This window comes from Bactrocera oleae, chromosome 3 (genome assembly GCF_042242935.1).
Source record: "Bactrocera oleae isolate idBacOlea1 chromosome 3, idBacOlea1, whole genome shotgun sequence".
Taxonomy (NCBI): domain Eukaryota; kingdom Metazoa; phylum Arthropoda; class Insecta; order Diptera; family Tephritidae; genus Bactrocera; species Bactrocera oleae.
Genome location: NC_091537.1, coordinates 90,328,420 through 90,347,251, shown reverse-complemented (window position 1 = coordinate 90,347,251; position 18,832 = coordinate 90,328,420). Strand labels below are relative to the sequence as shown.

Genomic DNA, 18,832 nt, shown 5'->3' with positions numbered 1-18,832 from the left:
GCACAGTTTTTATTATGATTAATGATAAGGTCTAATGGTGCACAACAAGGTTGAGACAAATACAAAATGCTAAAAAGTTCTTCAAAAATTAAGTGGTTGGCAAGGAGAAGCAGAAAACCTTAATTTGAATGGCTTCTTTGGGCGTTTAGTAGTGGATTGACGTCAGATTTACTCATAAGTGGAGAAATGAGTAACTTCAAACAATAATTTGCAGTACTAAGCTCGCATGTGGGTTTGTTTCCCAATTATTTGTTAATATTAATAATGTAAGTAAATTTAGGAACCTTTAGTCATGAGAAGATGTCTTTATATGGCAATTTTGAACTTTAATTTAAAATGCGCAATTAAATTAATTTGAAGCAATAAAAAGTCTAAAAGTCATAAAAACACACGCATGTATGTTTCATTTCATGTTTAGCCAAACTGTTGCTTACTGTCACTGATTTTAATATTTTTAATTTTGAAGCCTAACTTTGGGCGTAAATTAGCTTCTTTGCAATTAAAAGTATTATTTTGTTGTTATTTAAAATAATTTTAAGCTTTTTCAATACTAAATAGAATACGTAAATATTTTACACCATTATTCATAAAAACCCAAAAACATAAAATAGAATGCTCAAAAATGTCTAACAGCTGTTTTCATCGCAGCTAAAAGTATGCTTTATTTTTAAATATTTGTCGTAACATCGCTAGCGTGCAAAAAAGTGCCGACTCTGCGACGCCAAGCCATATGCCATTGTCTAAAAGAGGCTAAAATGCTTTGCATAATTTTTCTCAACTGCCTTAAGCGCGAAATGATATGAAAATGCGTAAACAAATTAAAGAAAGCTGTCTAGAAATACGCTTTTGTCGCATTGTTTTAAGTCTTTGCCATGCAGTTTTAATGTAATTTACGCATTTACGGTCGAAATGTTAAAAATTTACAAATAGCTTGCGTCGTAAGCGCCTAAATGTATGCCAAGCAAGCGTTAAACAATGCAACAAACGCCCATAAGAATATATGAATACGTATGCATATGTAAATAATTTTGTTTGCCACTTTTTGGTTGGGAGATATTGATTTAATTTACCGTAATACAATTAAAGTGCAACACAATTAATGAAAAGTAATGATATTAAAGGGTGCCATAGCGAAACAAGCGCTGCATGACTGTTAGTAACGGTGGTTGGTGGGTGGTTATAAAATTTATATGCGCACATACTTGCTTGATAGCGATTGCATACACATACACACTCACACACTATTCGTATTATTAACAGAATTAATAGTTGCTGATGACATTAATAACAAGTCATGAAACTTATCACAAATTTCAACAAGTTTCAGTAGCGCAGAAATTTAGTTAACAGCCGCAATGCACGCACTCGAAATTTGCATAGAAATGCGACGATGAGTTTAATGTATACAATTTCATTATAATTTCATAGCAAGAAACTTTCTGGTCGACTTTGTTTACGCGATTTCAACAAGCTTTAGTATTTCTTAAACTTTCATATTTTTGTTGTGCAACTAGTTTTTCTTTGCGTTTATTAAACTCTATTTTTGGTTTTGATATGTTAGGTATTTCGTTGTATGAATATGCTAAAAGGAATGAGATGAGGATTCTAGTATGGTACGGTGGAGCTCCAACTGATTTATAGCCTTAAAATCTTCATATTACCAAAACTACAAAAAATAATGCGAGCGCTTTCCCTTAACTATGCGAGTGATACACGTTTGCTAATGTGAAACTAGTCAAGGCTGTCATGGCGTATACGCAACAGCATACATCTGCGAACCGTAATACTATAAATGCTTTGAAAAGAAGCCATACAAGCTAAAAGAAAAAAACACAATTTATTTAACAAAAAAAAAAAATAAAAAATTTATTAATTTTTTTTTTAATTTTTATTTTCAATTTACAACAAAAAAATTTTTTTATATATATTTTTATTATATATATATTTATATTATATATTTTTTTTATTTTTATTTTAAATTTTCTATTATTTTTTAGAGTTTTTTCACAAATAAATATTTTTTATTATTTGCTTATTCAAATTCTTTATTTTTCATTTATAAATATTTCATATTACACTCAAATTTTATTTTCTCTTGCATTTTATTGCAATATTCTCTGCTTTATTACTAGACTGTCGTCTATTTACCCAGCGAATGTCACAACTAATTACAAGATATTTTGCATCCTTGGAATTTTTCGCACTTCCATTAGCAAAAAATGAAAACAAAAGCATTTTCCATGATTTGCAATGAGCAATGGCAATGAAATGACAGAGCATTGTGGTTAATTATTTGCCATTTTGCTTGGTTGAAAGGCAGCAAGACGAAGAATAAAGTTCAAGGTCAGGCAGTTATAAATTGCAGAATGCAAATCATTTGATTTTCAACATTTGGTCGCCACATTAAAATATATAGTAATAGATATGTGGTAAAATAAAATATTTAAAATAAGGTTAAATGATGCAAAATTTCAATAGCAAATTATTAAATATCACAAATAACTAAATTTAATGTAATGCATCTCAGATATTACCGTAAACATGTTTTAAAGTTCGAAATTCTTAAAAAAAAATCTGTCTGTATATTCGCAAACTAGTCGCTTAGTTTTTGAGATATAGATCTGAAATTTTGCACACATTCTTTTCTGCCTAAACAGCTACTCACTTGTCGAAATAACCGATATGGGACCACTATAGCATATAGCTGCCATACAAACTGACCAATCAAAGCTAAGTTCTTGTATGGCAACTTTAATTTTTGTGAAGGGTTTTTTAGCTTCTGTGCAAAATTTTTCTTGCTTTCGACAAAGTGATTTAGGCATCGCCCACGTAACTGCCAAACACAAGTATGGACCGGCAACCTTAATGTCAAGCATAAATCAGAGCGTGTCATTGCTGCGGACAAGTAAATAAGTGAAATTTCTGGGCGTGCTAAACACATACATATATACACAACACAACAGAAATATACACATGTGTACTGCCAAATTGCTACGCCGACAACACGAACACACACACTTAACACTTGCCTACACGAAGGAATGTAATGAGCTGGAAACTGTGTGCGCCAAAAAGTATGCAAAACTCAACTTAAGTTGAGTAACGGAGTGCATATTTAATATTGATAAGTGAAAATAGCTTAACCTACTCTAGAAAGAAAATTATACAACAACAACAAAATTCTACACTCAAGGTGGCTGAGTACAAATTTAATGCGGAGAACTATTTGAAAAGTTCGCATTTCACAAGAAAATGCTCCGGCAACTATTTGAGCAGTAAACAAACACGACGCTGACAGCAGTGACAAGCAGCTAACGGTAAAATATATGTCAAATCTACGGTTAGAAGGGAGAGAAGGCAACTTTTGCCGCTTGAAAGTTGAAAAATTGTTGAAAAATATTTGCTTCACAGTTTTATGCACAGCCATCAGTGAGTGGCAAGTGTACCAGGGACACAAATACCAAGTAGCAAAATAAACACAAATACGAAGTAGCAAAATGTATACAAATACACAAACACATATGTAGCTTGTGTACACATAGCGGCAGCTGGCATTTTTGCGCAGGAAATTATGGCGAAATGTCGCACTAATTTAGTTACCTTCCGCCAAATAAGCACATTAAATGGCAATTAGTCACAGTAAATGTCGGAAGGCGCAGCAATACAGCCGCACAGCTGAATACATATGCGCATGTGTGTGAGTGTAAAGTGCCAGCTGTTTCTGTTGAACTACGTGCGCTTTATAGTGCTAATACAAATGTTACGTATACGCCCACGTGTCTCTTGTGGACCACAGGCTGTTTTGCGATGTCTCTAATGGCATTGGCAATTTATAAATTGCAAAAGTTGTGCCAAAGCATGCTCACCTATGCGCTTTGCATATAAAATAGCAAGAAATTAGATTTGCGCAGCAAAGCAAAACTAACAACACACCACATGGCAGTGATAAATTCAATGTTTATGTAGCTGGAACTTCTTATTTTCTTTGGCTGGTAGCAGAATTTAATTATATTATTACTAATTGATGGCCAAGGCACAATCACAAGTATGTAAAGCCTGTAATGTAATTGTGTAGGCAGCGCTTATTTACCTGTAAAAGCAGTAAGTGCACGCTCTTAGAGCTTATTAAGGGTCCGTACATGCAAGTTTAATTGCATATAGATTGGATTATGTGCTTTTGTAGTTAAGTGTGTAATATAGTATATATATGAAACGTTATAATCAAGACATTTTATGTTGGTTTAGCATAGCAATAAATAAGTTTTCATATTAACGAGAGCTCAGCGCTGGAATTTTCTATTCATTTGGTTGATATTACTGCTGTAGAATTATTTGTAGTCATGAAGTTAGTAAATTTGGGTAAAATTTAGCAAGTATTGCTCAAAGCGAGGCATTAAAATCACGTTTTAGAGTCTTGTATAAACCAAAAAAAAAAATCGAATTTTGAAATTTCACAAATGAATGTGAGCCATAAAAATTCTGAAGTGCTAAGTGGTAGATTATGTTTTCTTAATATAAACATAAAAATTTTAGACTGTACTTTTTAATTACCACCATCTCTAAAAAGTCATGCAATTGCACATTTTTTGAAAATTTTTACATATTCATTATTATATATAGGGGACTAAAGTAAAATTTTTTATAGAGAAAAACAATCACTGAGGTATCTAGACAAACTTAGAAGCCAAATCCCAAACACATATTCGATTTTTTCAGCCCTTGTCATCTCAAAAACTTCATACAGCTTAATAAACATGGTAAAGATCTTTATTTTCTGCAATATTTTCAATTTTAATAAAAATACAATTTCTTATATACCCGAATTAGTACCTAAGTTTTTGAGATATCGATCTGAAATTTTGCGTACCGTCTTTTCTGCCTAATAAGCTGTTTATTTGTTGGAAGCGCCGATATGGGGCCACTAAAGCATATAGCTGCCATACAAGCTGACCGTTCAAAATAAAGTTCTTACATGGAAAAATTTGTATTTGACAAGTTATCTTCCCAAAATTTAGCATAGATTATCACTTGAAGCATGGCTATAGTGTACGAAGATTTTGTTCAGTTCGAAGAACTATACATTTTAGCTGCCATACAAACTGTTCTTGTAAGGAAAACTTTTTTATTTTTCAAAAAATTTCATATAGATCGTTTTCCTAGACAAAGCAAAATCCAGTTCTTGTATGTAAAATTTTTTTACTTGAAAATATATCTTCACGAAATTTGGCACGGATTATTAGCATCGGCGACGCTCCAACTTCCTAACATATTGTTCAGATCGAAGCACTATAGCATGTAGCTGTGATACAAACTGATCGATCAAAATCAAGAAAAATATATATATATACCCTTTATGCTATAAAAAAAACAGCTGTGAAGTATATTATAGCTACGGTCCAGCCGAAGTTAACACTTTTTCATCACTTTATCTTAATCAAACTCAAGTCTCTTAACTCGTCAAAAATGTATTTCCTAAAGCTGTGCAGGCATGTTTTCTTCTTATATTTTTTTTATGTCTTATTGGATTTTATTAAAAAAATATATTTATTTTTCAGAGTGGGCAATATATGTGTTTCTTATACAATATAATTTCATTTATTCATGACTATGTCTTACTTTGCCTTCATACTTCAACACCCATCTCAACTGCATGCAAATGCTTCCAGTTCATGCATATTATTCATGCTGAGCGCTGCTTGCCAATTTAATTTCTGAGACCAAAAAATTAATCCTATACATACACATATGTATACAAATATAGCAAGCACAAGTACCTCACCATAAATGTAAATTCCATCAGTTCATGCAGCATACTTTTGGAGGTCAATATTTTGCGCTTATAGACTTAATAGAGCTGCTTGGCAATCTATGTAAATATTTAAATACTTGCATACAAATACAAGTACATATATACATATACTCGTATAGTCTGCCGGCTGTGAGTCTATGGCCACACTGATAGCATCAGCAATCCCCGGCAACAATCAAGCGCTGTAAATATATACAGACTAACACCAATATACAATAGCTTAATAGACTAGGACGAACACTAGCGGCCGAGAGTGAAACTGCAGGTTTATAAATTCAACGGCACAAAGCGCCTTTTGGCAGGTGGTCATACGAGGGTGGCAGTCTGTTATACAATGGCTTATAATATTTATTTATTTTTTCACTGCAAATTCTGAATTCCTCAGACCACATAATTTTCGTAAACAAATATGTACACACACACACACACACACTCATTCTGCGTCTGCTTAAGCATATATGTGTGCAGGTGGCGCCACCGACCTACTTAACGTGCAATTGAGAAGCGCCACACATTGCCACAATGACATTTGCTTTGCACAAAAACCTTAAAATCCAGACATGACCTCTCACAACAACCAACAACAAAGTCCATGCTCATAAAAATCCACTTATTTGCTTACATTTATATACATATGTGTGTGTGTGTGTGTATGTGTTGTTAACCTTTTGTTTGCCGGCATATTTATGTACACGAAAATTGCAGTGGTCTCACTGGCCATAAACCGCTAGTAATGCCACACAAGTGACCACCTTTAAGTAACAACAACAACAAGTCTAAATATACATATAGCTAAAGAACGATATAAATAGGTTTGTTACTTTGTTGTCTTTTACCACACATTGCTCGTTGTTTGCGTCGCAGCTTTGGACACCCTTTATTGCCGCTTGCATGAAAATTCAATGGGCGTAAAGCAAAAGTGCTGCTATAAAATATTGAAATATGGCAACACTTAAAATTGTGGCGACTATGTGTATGTATGAGAGCGCGTTTGATAATGTGCGCTAGGCGTTCAGGTATGAATGTGTGTGGGTGTATGTATGTGTGTAGGTAATTGTGTGCAGGTTTTGTAGCTGAAGTGAGTTTTGCCAATATTTTTTATATTTATTTGCAATTTTGTGCATGTTGCTGACACAATTTTAATGTTGTGTTGGTGAGGCTGACTCAGTGTTTATGGCTTTTGCGTGATTTATGTGGGAATTTGGTTTCAATTGCGGTTTTTTCTATTTTTTTTAATTCGTTTTTTGCTGAAATATCAATGACATTTAAAAAATGTTTTGGATTTGAAAATTAATTTTGTTAATGTTTTGTGATTTTTTGCAAAATACGCGCGTTTATCACCGTAAAAAATTTGTGAATTTCGGCTATATTTTTAAACTTTTTTTCCTTTCAAAATTATTTTTTCTCGACACTTCCACTTTTTAAGATTTATATTTGCTTTAGTTTTTCAATTATTAATTAATATCTTTGGTTTTCTATTTTTATTTTTATTTTTTGTGAAATTTTGCAATAATATTTTTGTCGATACAATTCCAAAAATTCTAAATTGAATTCCAACACATTTTTATTGAAAAATAAATTTGAGCTTCGACACTTGATTTTGTTTTGGAATTCATTATATTAACTTAAGTTTTCTTTATATTTTCAAAATTTTTTTCAAAATATTTACTTTTTTGAAAACTATGAATATGAAATTTTCAAAAAAATTTTCTTGTTTTTGAATCCTATATGAAATTTTCTATTTTTATTTATTTTTTCTAATTTGCACGAAAATTTTACTTTTTCTTATAGGTATAGCCGAAAAAATTGACGAATTATTATGACAAATATTTTTGAGTTTTATATTATCATTCCAAATGAATGATATATATATCAAGCTTTGCATCAAATTTTTTATAATAAATAATTTATATAAAACTTTTCACATCAAAATAAATTTTATTAAGCTTTTTGCACATACAATTCTATGTCTCATGTTTTGTATTTTTCTATTATTTTGGCTATATATTTTCATGTCTTCTTTTCTTTTACTTTTTTCTTTTTGTGCACCATAAATCACTTTGTAGTTCGTTTCGTAGGCGTTGATGTGCAGCACGGTGCCTACAATTTTCCACTTTCTGTGTCTGCTGTAATCCGCAAATACTATTTTAGTATGTACATATGTATAGAGAAAAAACCTGTGCTTGTTCACTTATACTTTGTCCCATATCCATTTTCTCATGAATCCAGTTTGAAATGTCGACAGTCTCGTGGGCAATTAAAATCAGATTTTGCAAAAGATTTATAGTTTTGTGAGCGTTGACAGGAGCAAACAATTTAAGTTGTTTATGTACGAGTAACGGTTCGCACGCTGACTTCAGGGAGATTATTGATCTTTTAATTTGACTAAAAAGTTTAATATTCAAAGAGTTGAGGGGACCATATTGGGGAAACTATATATAAACATATGAAGAAAACCTGAACATGAAAGTTGCAAAATTAAGCCTAATGCTCTGAAGGCTACTACCGGGAGGTTTTAATTAAGTATATTGATTTAATTGTAAATAACTTAAAAAAAAAAATTTGCTATTTTTTTATGAAATTTTCAAAAATAATTATGAAAAAAGTCACAAAAATTATATACATTGAGAATAATTTAACTAATTTTTGGACGAAATTTTTTTTTGAAAATCAAATAGATTTTAAAAAGCAATTAAAAAGAAAGTTTGGAAAATTTGACATAGTCCACGAAAATAATTAAGAAGAAAATTGTGTTGCAAAAGTTAAAAATTTGTCACCAAAATTTTATATGTGTGTATATTAAGAACATTTCAAAAAAATTTCGAAAGTAAGTACGAATTTTTTTGGTTTTTTTTTTAATTTCATATAGTTTTCGAAAGTAAAAAATCTTTTCAAAAAAGTTTTAAAAAAGCAATAAAAAAGATAACTTTACAACATACGTTAAGACATTAAGAATGTTTCAAAAAGTTTTCGAAAAAAAGGTCCGATGTTTTATCTTCCTAATGATTTATATAGTTTTCTAAAATATAAAAATTCCTTCAAAAAAGTTTTGAAAAAGCAAAAGTCTACAAAAACATAATTTAATTAAAATAACATTAAAATAAAATATTGAAAATTTCCCATGCACTTCAAAAATAATATTAAATTTAAATTACCTAAATATTACGTCTTGAATATTTCATATGATCTTTAAACTTTTATTTGAATTATAATTAAATAAAAATTAATAAAATATAAAATTTCATATGGTTTTCGGAAATAAAAACCTCATCGAAAACAGTTTTGAAAAAAAAAATTTGAACTTTGGTCCTCAAAAAGCAGTAAATTAAAAGAAAAATTAAATTAAGTTTTGAAAATTGTATATAGTTTTCGAAAATATAAAAGCCATATAAAACAGTTTTGAAAAATAAACTAAATATAAATTATGAACTTGGTCTTCAAAAAAAACCGTAAATTAAAATAAAATAAAATTTTGAAAATTTCACATAGGTAGTTTTCGAAAGTATAAAATCTATTCAAAATAGTTTTGAAAACAAAAATAATAAAAATTTCATGTTGTCATCAAAAGCATAATTAAATTAGTATAAAAAAAATATAAAATTTTTATATTTAAAAAACATATCAAAATTAAAGTTATAATAACTCTTAAAAAAATGTCTTTAATGTCTTTAAATCAATTTCGAGAAATATATAAAGTAAGGATTTGAACTAAAAAATAATGAAATTTTAAAAATATTCACATGAGAATTTTGAAAAAACTAATTTGTGACATTTATTTTCAACATTTTGGGCTACTCTAAGGCACATTCGACCGATTAGAATGCTAATTGAATCAATCCATTCAAAACAATCTAAAAAAAATTAAGTGAACAACTGTGGTCTTTAAAAACAGAATATTAAAAAAAAAATTAAGTTTTGAAAATTTCATATAGTTTTCGAAAATATAAAATTCATTTAAAACTATATTTCCTTTTACTCGCATATATGAAATATATATGTATATTATATATTCAAATAAAAAAAAAATGTTCCCACAATATGTTCCATTACATATGTACGTAAGATATTAAGCAACATTTATCTATGTGCCTTGAACTCCAATTTATGCCAATATAGGTGCTGAGGAAAGCGTAGCTACATAACTTCACACATTTTATTGGAGACACGTGCAGGATATTGGTGGCAACATATGGTGCAATGGCTGCCACAAGACAAGTAAAGCACAAAATATATGTTGGGTGTAGTAGAAGAATTAGAAGTCAAGGTGTGTGTGAGGAATGTGTGAATATGTGTATATATGCACTTGAGTGAGTGTTTAGTATATATGCATAAATGTGTGTGTGTGCTGGTATGAGCCTACATGTAAGCTCACGAATATTTACGCTGACAAGCAGCTATAAATCTTCGGAAAGCCAAAAGAAACACACACACACATCTTGCAAGCACACACATCTCGCATACACACACACATATCTCGCATACAAGCACACACTTATACATATATAAGAGGGTTAACACAAACAGAGTTATATGCTGGTGGCAGGAAAGTGTCACTACTTTCATTTTATTTATTGCTAATGATGACATAAACACACACCCATACGTTTTTTCAAATGTACCGTTAGCCCACTTGTTGCCTACTAGCAACTGCTTTGCAGTGCTAACACGTGCCACACGTATCACACATGCCTCATGCACATATATATACAATAATATATGGGACATTTAATTGGCTCCGTCATATTTAGGCAACTCAAAGACACATCAAATACCATTAGAAACTACCTAACATTACAACAACAACAAATGTTGTGCGAAAAATTCATTGATTCGTGTAGTTTTGTTGCATATGTGCGTGTGTGTGAGGCAAATTAAGCAGCTCGCTTGTGAGTTGGAGTGCAGCTACTCAAATTGGTGCATGAATGTAAAATAAGTTCACGACATAACGGCATTTAGTAGTGGAAAGAGCGCTGGGTGCGCTAATATGAATTTTTTTTCCGTTTTGTAATAAAAAATTTGCGATTTGCACGCGACTCAACGTCACCAAAATATATACCGTTTTTGCCGCAGTGTGTAAAGAGCAAGCGCCTGCTTGTATGCTAAAGTCAAATAACAGTATTTTTTGTCTCTTTTTCATAATTATAAAATCATATGACTAAATATTGGCGTCGTCAGTGTAATTTTACGACGAGCAATGAAGGTCAGAATATCTTATTTTCGCGTTTTGTTGCTGCTGAAAGTCATAAAAGCGCGTTGCCTGCTTCTAGGCGCAAACTTTTTAATGCTGGTTTTCGATATGGTTTCGCTTGTAGGCGTGTGGGTGCGCTTGTTCGGGGTTAAGTGTAGGCGTAATTTGAAAAATCCACAAATGTTGAAAGTTTTCGTTTCATTTTTAGCTTTTTAGTACTTAGAGGACTTTTTCTGACAATTTCATAAAGCTAATTTTTGGCTGGCGGCTTTCATTTGCAGTCATAATTTTAATTGCAGTTTCGCATGCACCGACAATACGCCCAGCAATTAAGTTTGACATTTTATATAATAACGGTTTTTAGACACATACATACATAAATACATACACACATAAAAATTGTAAGAGTATAATTGGTGGTGTGACTTCTAATGACGAGAGCAAGCGGAAGCCATTCGGTGTTCGGTACAAATTACAGTTACCGCATATGTTCGGTAATTCGGCGTGATTGCGATTTGAGTTAGATAAGCTGGGAAGGGGTTCGGTTAAGAAAACATAAATTGTTTTCTTTTTTAAATGCCAGAAAAACTGAAATTGCAGCAGAGCCTTTAAATACCTATAATTCTACAATATGAACTAAAGTAAGACTGAATTCTCAGAAATAATATATCTCAGTATAAATATTGCTCCCAAAAGTGCCAATATTCGGGGTCTTAGATAATATTTTGAGCTATAAGGCTATATAGGTATTAAAATACGTGAAAAAAAATTTTTTCGTCAGTCCGGGTAAAATTTTGACAGATGATATATATAAGTTTCTTCCCAACCACCATCTAAGGCCTATCCAATCACTTGATACTATCGTAAAAACTGTAAAATATCCAAAACCATGGACCTGATGATTGTTTTAGAACAGCTTATGTTATGATTCTTTAACATGCAGAAATGCTAAATTCGTCGAAATATCTAATAAGCAATCTGCAACTTTATTAATTTTTTAATTAAATTTGTTGAGAATTACATGAACAAAAAGTGAGTGAATGAAATATGTCAACTTTTTAGTTAAATTTAGTGAGAAGTTCAGTGAAATTAATGAAATATACGCGAATCAGCTCGAAAGACTGCACTATCCGCAAACTTATTGGAAGAATGCAGTCAAATATTTAAAAAATACTAACAGCAAATTTTTTTCAGATGCTTTCTTCATTTGAACCCCATATATAATAAATATATTGAGAACTTTAAGTATACGTTTTCAAAGTTTTATTGAATCCTACTAACAAATCCATTAATATTTTTACAACAAAAAATTTATGAAAACCCGCAAGCAAATACAATAAAATTAAGAGCTAATAGTTTTTCAACTTTCAACATGCAACATGCACCAATTAAGTGCCTGCGAGCTCACAAACGCAGCGGCTGTAAGGCGAGCAGCGAGCAGCAAGTGCACTACCACGGTCATGGCCAAAACAACTACCACGCGCCCCACACCAACGCCTGCTGCCAACACATCCATCAAGAGCGACGTCATTTCGCTGACTTATTTGCTTGTCGCGATTGAATTGTTGATAAGTGGAAGCCCACAAAATTATTGAGTAGCAGTAAATATTGAAAACAAAAACGACAAGAGTCATTTGCACCCGAAAAAAAAAAATTGTCAACAAGCCGCGCTCCAACTATTCGTACTACTTCATGCCGGCTATGCGACTTAGTTCCGTACACGCAAAATGCGCGCTCTACATTCTTTCTTGCGATTGCGAGTGACGCTGATTTGGCAGCACAGGCAGCACGGTGCAAGGCACAGCGCAACCACCAACCGACAAGTTGCGAACTTTAAAATTTTCATGCAAATACAGTAGTGGCTGAAGTAAGTTAATCAACGGGAACAGGTGGTGAGCCGCAAAGTGAGTGAGGCAACAAAACGCAATAAAGTAGTTAGGTAAACAGTTATATGTAAGAAATTTAAGAGTATTCCTCTAAGAGTTAGCAACAATCGGAGTACTACTAAACTACTACCAGAATTAGTACGAAAGGCATACTTATTAGAAAAACAGGTCTACTAGCTATTTAAAATTGGAGACGCTCTATTATTTCGTTCACAAATAATATGCGTATAAACATAAAGATTTAACTTAAGCATTATCTGCTTAAAATTGCATACAAAGCCGGTACTACCCGTATAGAACTAGTTTCGGACCAGTCGAACACTTAACAAAATTTGTTGCTGGGTATTTATTGGCATGCGCAAATGACTGCAACTCGCACGCTACATGCCACATTGTCGTACGTCATTTGTTTACAACAATGCGCTGGGGAAGTAGCGCGCAAACGTGCCACCAAAAAGCCACCACAATCGGGAAACACACGGAAGCAACTCAGACAGACAGTTGGCAGTTCGATTGAAAGTGAGCAGTAAAACTTTGAAATTCGCTTTTGACATTTGAATTAGTTCAAGGTAGTTGCAGCAGGTGTGGGGTAAAGGATGTAAAGTGATGTGAGCAACTGTTTGATGTAATTTTTCTGGTAGAAAAGGCAGAACCTTAGGGATATAAAGATTTTTATTGGATTAGAGGTTTAGTGATTTGAGCTTGCATATAAAACAGTTGTGACAATTTCATTCAGCATAAAAAGTTGGTGCTATGAGTTAAACAAGCTTTTGTAAAGTCTGTCTTTGGTAATTCTCAGCAGCTCTGAAGTTGCCAATGCAATTCGCTTAGTGTTAACATATGCTGATTTGGTTTAAGAAAGCAAATTTTTGCATAAGTGATATTACTTGGCGCACAACTTCACGCCATAGTCGTCTATTAATAACGCATAAAAATTATTTTGTATATTTCTCGCATGCGACATTGTCAGGTCATTAAATTAATAGAACACTCAATAAAGTTTGATTAGAAAGACATTTAGAAACATGGGTATATATAGCATTTTTATGCTTGAACAACTAGCAAAAAGTAGAAACAAGGGTATAGAATACTAATAGGCGTCCACACATTTATTTATTCTATATACATACTCGTATGTAGGTATGTGTGCTGATGCCATAAATAAAAATTTCATGTATTATTAATGTGCGTACACAATTGTCATAAAGCACGCAATTGCTACAACAGCACCGAAGCTCCAAAGGAGAAATAAAAAGAGAAAAGAAAAAACTATCGATAAAAAATTGCATGCAATAAAAAAAATTATAAGAGAGAGAGAAAATTATATAACATAATACAGCAATTTCCGCACAGCATGAAGCATTCACTCTCCAAAAATACTAGCGTATATGCGCATACAAATCTACATACTTATTAAATAATATGTGTGTATGTACAATAAATGTGTGTATGTACAGAAAATAAGTGCAGAAAAGCAAAGCACTTTAACAGTTGGTATGAGATTTGGGTAAAGCTATCTGTATGCTTACACAAGTTCGAAAAATCAAGTGTACTAACACTCTTACATAAATAAATATGTATTCCAACTAACACATAAACACATTCATGTATGCAATACCAAAAAGTTTTCTTAGCCAAATGTCATGATAATGTCAATAAATGGCCTTCCACAACATTTCTGCTCACACTTCAACGTAACGCAAGCTTCGGATGCAAAAAGTAAATGCTTACGGTTGTGAAAAATTACGGTTCTTATATAACTATACGGAGCTATGGATAGCCTTCTCAGCAACTACAGACGGCAAAAGTGGGCATATGAAAAAAATTTAAACTTTATTAGGCCTCTTGTGCACTTGACATGTACTTGCTGATGAGAAATGTTGTCCGCAAATTGCGCAAACTTTCAAAATACAACAACTTCCACACTTACGAAATGAACAAAAACAATAAGTCTACTAATACCACTAATTATAAAAAAATGTGGTCACTTTTTGCATATTTTTTTCTTTGAAAGCAGGGGTGGCCAAACTTTGCACTAATGAAGTAATTTCAATGCATAGACGTATATGCCGTCTTGTTTAATGACCTTAATAAATTATGCATTATTTTCTTCTAGGCGACGGAAATAAACTGCAAATTCGTTGTGGCAAGAACGGAAATAGCACTTTTGTTGCGTTAGCAATTAAATGAGGTAAGTGTGATACGACTGATGTTAAATAGATGTAAATAAATAATTTTATTTAATAATATTTTCATAATAATTTTTAAGCAAAATAAAGTTGAAACTTTTATTTAAGAATCCCGAAATTTCGGTATTAATTTTTCGGGATTGCGAAAATTATGCTGTATGGCTTTTGACGCACAAATATATTTAGTATCAAATACAAAACGCAATGTTTTGCAACTGGATGGGACTAATTAGGTCCAAATGATTTAATTTCAAAAATATGTATTAAGAAAAAATTACTAATTTCTAAATATTGTATTTCCGAAATTCGTTCATAATTATAATGCTGATAATGTTTTTGCGAGTACTGGCATAAAAAATTAACTTAAAGAAGAACTGTGTGCTAATCATTAAAAAAAATCTGAAACATTTCGGTATTCCGAATTATTCACTTCCTCATCCCGAAATTATTTTTAATTTACAAATTTTCTCTCTTCGCAAATAAAGTATTTTACAAAAAATACAAATATTTTATAAGAATTTTATATTTAAAATATGAAAAGTTTCGGGATCCCGAATTTTTTACTTGCTAATCCCGAAATTATTTTGGATTTAAAATTTTATATTTTTGTAAATAAAATAGTTTTCAAAAAAACACACATATTTTAAAAATTTTATTATTAAAAGTGGGGCCCCAAATTTTTTTATTTGCTTGTCCCGAAATTATTCTGAGTTTAAAATATCATATTTTCGCAAATAGCTCTTTTACTCACCTTAACAACTCGAATGTAATGCACAAATGCTTGCGGAAATATGTGTAATCCAACATATGTATAACATTATGAGATCCATCGGCATCCTTTTCACGCAATTCATCTAATATATTCAATTCTACCACAGCCTGATTGAGGAAACGCCGCTTATTGCGTATAATCTTAATGGCCACATATGTATTGGTTTTGTGATCCATGGCGCGTATAACTTGACCAAAACTACCCTTACCGATCACTTCGAGTATCTCATAGCGGAAGGCAATGTGATCGTGTATAATCTGTGCAAACGATTGAAGAGTGTTTCGTTAAAAAAATTCGTAAGCTTGTATATTGTTTAATACTCACAATTTTATAATTTCCATTATCATCATCGAAGCCCAAATTTGCTGTACCATTCGTTGTGGTTTTATTGAAATTTTTAGTGGCATTATGTCCAAAATACCAAACCTCTTTATATACCTTCAGTTCTTCTTGCTCCACATCAGTCAAATATTTGCGGTATTTCATGAGGAGATCTGGAAGCAAAGATATTTACATAATACTTATAGTAGTGTTAATTTAATTAATTTTTATTCAATTAATAATTATTCAATTTTAAAAACGACTTCATCAGAACCTTAAGAACTTACATGCTTAATTCATCCCTGATTAATTAATAGGATAGTTAGCCTTTTCATATTTTCAAAATTTATAGCCTTTTACTATTTTACATAAACGAAGACTGATATTGTTTTAGACTAACGATTAAATTCTTTTATGAATGATTAGTCAATAATTGTTAAATAGATTTTTAATTAAACCTAAGTTTATAGATTCAGGAAATAGTAACTGAAATAACTAATTAATTCAGAATCAGCTTATTTTGTTTAAAATAAATCACGACTATTTCATGCAAGTCAAAAGCTTAAATTATCTGGCTTTGTGCCTAATTGTTATTATAATGCTAGATTAAACTTGATAAAAGACAATTTCTTGGGATTTACAAAGTGGAAATTGATAGAATTAATTTCTTAAACTAATCATAATTAAAATATTTATTTCTAATAAATTGATTTTTTTGAAATTAAAATTAGTTTACCAAATAGTTAGTGAGTTATATGAATATTTGAATAGCATTCGTTAAAAAATCAGGACTAGCAAAAAATGTCAAAAAACTAATCGTGACTAGAGATCTTCTTTATCACGAAATTCATCGTGATTAAAAGTCGTATTAATTTAATCCCATAAATGTTACTTAAATGTAATGGAATGATTTGACTTTTGTAAAATATTTGAAAGCTTTGAAACAGTTTGTACATAATTAATGAAATGCAAATTATTAGTCATTAAATTACAGAATTAATCATGACTAAAAATCATTATTTGAAATTCGTATATACATATTTTGTGCATGATTAATCTGGAAATGATTAATCATAGAATTTGAAATTCTTGAAAATTTTTGTTCATAAATAATCTGAAAATGATTAATCATAAATTTACAGAATTTATCATGACTAAAAATTTCAAAGGTAAAAAGATTTTGTATACAATTAAACTGTAAATGATATTTTATATAACTATGGAATTAAATATGTCTAAAGAGTCCTATTTTGAAGTCATAAAAACTGTTGTATATAATTAATCTAAAAAGCATTCAAAAGACAAAATTAATAGCCACTAAAGATCATTATTTGAAAGTCATAAAGATATTTGTGCATACTTAAACTGCAAAAGATTAATCAATTTTAAAATTCAACACTTGATTTAATTAATCTGAACTAAAATCACCTTTTTTGAGTAAAAAAAAAAAGTTATTTTCCATTAAAATTACATTAACATAAACAGCTGACATACATACATATATAGTATCGCAGCAAATGCAATAAACATTAAAATAAATTTAGCATTAATTAAAAATGCACGCTTTGCAGTTTACACTTTGCACGCACACACATTAACATATAGACATATGCATTGCATTGCACTCATTTAAAATATCTGCTCACGCATTCTGTGAATGCTTTCAACTCAACTTCAATGCGTGTATGCGCCCTTTGTATTGCATTCCTTCCTTTTTGCTTTGAGTCTTGCTGTCCTTCAAAGTTGCACACTCGCACAAACCTATGCACACACATAACTTTCATACAACAGCTCACAACAAGTCTACGGGTTAGCACCACTCCTCTCCCTCTTTGCATTTTTAAATACGAAGTGTAAAAAATAATAATAAAAACACAAATTTTCCATTTATTTTTACACCGTTAATCCATTTGTACACGGTTGAGTATGAATAAAACAAAGCCATGTACACCCGTGTGCCCTGTGTGTCAATGGGGAATTCACTTATATAATATTCTATATTAGAAAGTAGAAAGTTGAACACTTTATTTTTTTTGATATGGTAAAATTCGTTATATAACATATACACTCTCGTCTACTGCCAATCAACGCTTGTGGCTGCGTCGAGCAATCAAAACATTGCGAAAAGTGGTTTAATTAATATTTTATGTTTTATTTATTTAAAGCAACAGCAAAATACCACGTGCCTAATGGCTGACCTTGGACAAATTTAAAGGAAATTTTCTGACATTGTAATTGCTGGTTTAATGTAGGAAAGGATTCTTTTTAGAGATCTTTTTAGAACTTTATAGAAAATGTAATGGAACTGCTGTTTTTTTGTTGAGTTCATCGAGGTTTTAAGCTAAGTCGGCGATTTTTCACTTACATATAATTTGTGTATAAAATAACGGTTAAGGTATATGCGTTTTACATAACTTAAAACCACTTCTGAGCTTTAAAATTTTAGCAAAATTTTTTTCTATTTGTGGTTGTGAAAGCTTGAAATTTACACTGGCATGTAGTATTATTTCAGAAGTGGTAAGGAACGCAGACATTATACTTGTATAGTTTCAGCACAATTTGTTCCTCTCTGCCTGTTACTAAAACGAGTAAATCGATTTCAAAGCCGCTTTTAGCATTAAAAATGCCTTAATTTCTAAGGTTAAGTTGAACCAAGCTTTAAAGTTA

At 31.2% G+C, this 18,832-nt stretch overlaps 1 protein-coding gene across 2 annotated transcripts in view; it reads right to left on the bottom strand.

Annotated features, from left to right (window-relative positions):
- Positions 1-18,832, bottom strand: part of Dyrk2 (Dual-specificity tyrosine phosphorylation-regulated kinase 2) — a 149,893-nt gene that overhangs the window by 16,619 nt on the left and 114,442 nt on the right. For both annotated transcript variants that reach the window (XM_014232168.3, XM_070107198.1), the window contains exons 6-7: positions 16,169-16,338; positions 15,824-16,101 (exon numbers count right to left, since the gene is read on the bottom strand). In XM_014232168.3, the coding sequence (XP_014087643.2) occupies positions 15,824-16,101; positions 16,169-16,338 (448 nt within the window). The remainder of the gene's footprint in view (positions 1-15,823; positions 16,102-16,168; positions 16,339-18,832) is intronic.